Source organism: Geospiza fortis, unplaced genomic scaffold (genome assembly GCF_000277835.1).
Source record: "Geospiza fortis unplaced genomic scaffold, GeoFor_1.0 scaffold206, whole genome shotgun sequence".
In the NCBI taxonomy this organism is placed as follows: Eukaryota; Metazoa; Chordata; class Aves; order Passeriformes; family Thraupidae; genus Geospiza; species Geospiza fortis.
Window position 1 is genome coordinate 6,353,005 of NW_005054311.1, and position 2,461 is coordinate 6,355,465.

General features: G+C 36.1%; 1 protein-coding gene across 1 annotated transcript in view; it reads left to right on the top strand.

Moving 5' to 3' along the window:
• GABBR2 (gamma-aminobutyric acid type B receptor subunit 2) overlaps positions 1 to 2,461 on the top strand; it is a 462,692-nt gene that overhangs the window by 225,002 nt on the left and 235,229 nt on the right. The window contains 1 exon segment of the mRNA XM_031055642.1: positions 784 to 849. Within this exon segment, the coding sequence (XP_030911502.1) occupies positions 784 to 849 (66 nt within the window).

Consider the following 2,461-nt stretch of genomic DNA (forward strand, 5'->3'; position numbering starts at 1 on the left):
AAAAATTTGATTTGCTCAAGCTTTTGCAGAGAACTCTGCCGTTGTGTGAAAGAAAAAGTAATGTGAAGCCATAAAAGTGTGTTTTATGGATATTAGAAGTAATTTTTCATGTTAGGGAGAGGTTAGTCCTGTTCCTGGAGAAATATTTTCCTGCATGTGTTCCTATATTTAGGAAGACTCTCTTAATATGTTTCTAAGTATGAAAGTAAAATTGTCTTTGGACTTCAGTCATAGGTTCTTAAACTATGATGATTTTTTATAATGTGTGGAGGTGGGAGGCAGTAGAGAGGGAGTTGACAATGGGTTGTAGTGACTGTGGAGAAGATGTTGTATGTGTAAAACCTTTAAAAATTACTAAAGCAGGTGTAATATCAAGGCATTGAATCTCAAAAATCTCATTTCTTAATTTTACAGTTTTATTTCATGCAGACAGTGATAAGTTTATGTCTTCAACTAGTTCTAATACACAAAATTGTAGAAGAAATATTGCAAATAACCAAAAGAATATTTGATATTTTAGTGTTATTGAACACTAATATTTGACTGTAGTATCAGTTTTACTCTCATCACTACCATAGACTAATAATTTTCTAAGCCTCAGCTTTTTTTTTTCTTATGCAGTTCTTCAAGTTCTTGGACTTAGAGAAGATGAAATAGTTCTGTATTAATTCTGTCTGCAGCTGTAATCTGTGCTAACTCCCTGCATGATCTGAATGGCCAATTGAAGTGGTATCTGGAAGCTGTGACTGTGTTTAACTGCCCTGTATTTTATTCCATCTGCAGGGCAATGACGTTCGGATAATCCTTGGCCAGTTTAATGAGGAAATGGCTGTGAAAGTTTTCTGCTGTGTAAGTAAATACATTTAATTGCATATCAGAATAAAGAATGTGCTGCGTTTGATGAAAAAGCAACTTGAGTTAAACATTTCTTCATGGAGTTCAGCTCTGTGAAGGTTTATATCCTAAAGAGAGGTTACACTTCTGTAGTTCCATTTCTCTTTCAATAAAATACTTTGTCTTCAGTGAAATTTAGGCATAGACTGCATGGTTAGCTTCTTCTTATTACTTTCCTGTAGTGGAATTTAGTGCTAAATCATACTTGAGCATTGCTTTTCACATCAGATCCAGGGAAATACTTGCAAATGTTGCAGCAGATAGAGCGAGAACTACAAGATTTCAGTCTTGTCCAAGAACTGTGTTCTGGCGATAATGTCTGCGTGTATGGGCTTGGCGTGTTTTGCTTTTAAAGGATAAGAAATTCAAGCCAGTTCCTATACATCCTAACTCAGCAACACTAATAATTTCTGCCACTGAAGATGTTGCTAATTGTATAGTTGTCTTTCCCATCTGACTGCTGTACATTTTACATGTATTACAGGAAAGCAAATATTAGTTGGTTAAAAAAAAAGGTTTTTTAACCATAGCAGTAAGACTAACAAACATAAAATTCCCTATCCTCACCATTTGTTTATGTGAATGTGCTGCAAACTTACCCACTGCTGTTGCCATTAAAAGTAGCAGGATTAAAGTGTGGATCTATACTTGTACCAACCTGAAAAAAATCCAAAAGAGAAAGATTTTAGTGGCCTAAGTATTGAGTTCCTAGTCTAAATAGTTAGATTAATCACAGAACACAGTAAATATAATGGAAAAGCAATAAAGACAGTATCTAAATTTCCAAGGGTTTTTTTTTTAGCATTCACTTAATGAGACAGTTACCTATCCTTGAAAAGAAAGCAAAGGCAGAAGTTCAAAATCTGACTGCTACATGTGTCTCAGATGCATTTTGGCTCTTCCTCAGCAGCTGTCCCAGCTGGTAGCAAAATTTGGAAAGGAGATTGTAGAATATATTTGGAAGGAACAAAATATGTTTTTATCCAAAAGGAAATGGAAAGCATTATTTTATTTTTCATTCTTCTCATCTCTTATAGGTCTTTATTTAGAGATCTTTTTGTACTGCCATTTAAATTGGATTGACAGAGATAATCTCCTATTTTTTCATTCCTGGAAGAAAGAATGGTACTTCTGCAGCCCAGATCCTCGTCAGATCTCTTGGGGTTTGGCTGCATTTCCCCAGAAGAGGGGTCCTGGTCAGAATTATCTTCCAATCCAACATTAGCAAGAGATTGTCTTCATTTCTCATTGCATTTCTCTAGAATTCTCTTCCAAATCCATGTTCAGTGAGGCCACTGAAGAAATTCTTAGAATTCCTTAGAGGGGCAGGCTGTCCTTTAGTCTGCATCACTGTCAAATGAAGGGTTCCAGGGAGAGGATGTCTCTGTCACACGAGTGCTGGCCATGGTTTCTGTGGCCACAGTTTGGTGTGAGCGTGGGAAATGTGCGTAACTCTCAGCAGTTTAAAGCGTGATGGCTGCTTCTAAAGTACATTAGTGTCAAAAATAATAAGGTGGATTTTCTGGAGCCTGGAGAAATCTGAAATATCATGTATTTAGGCTTGTTT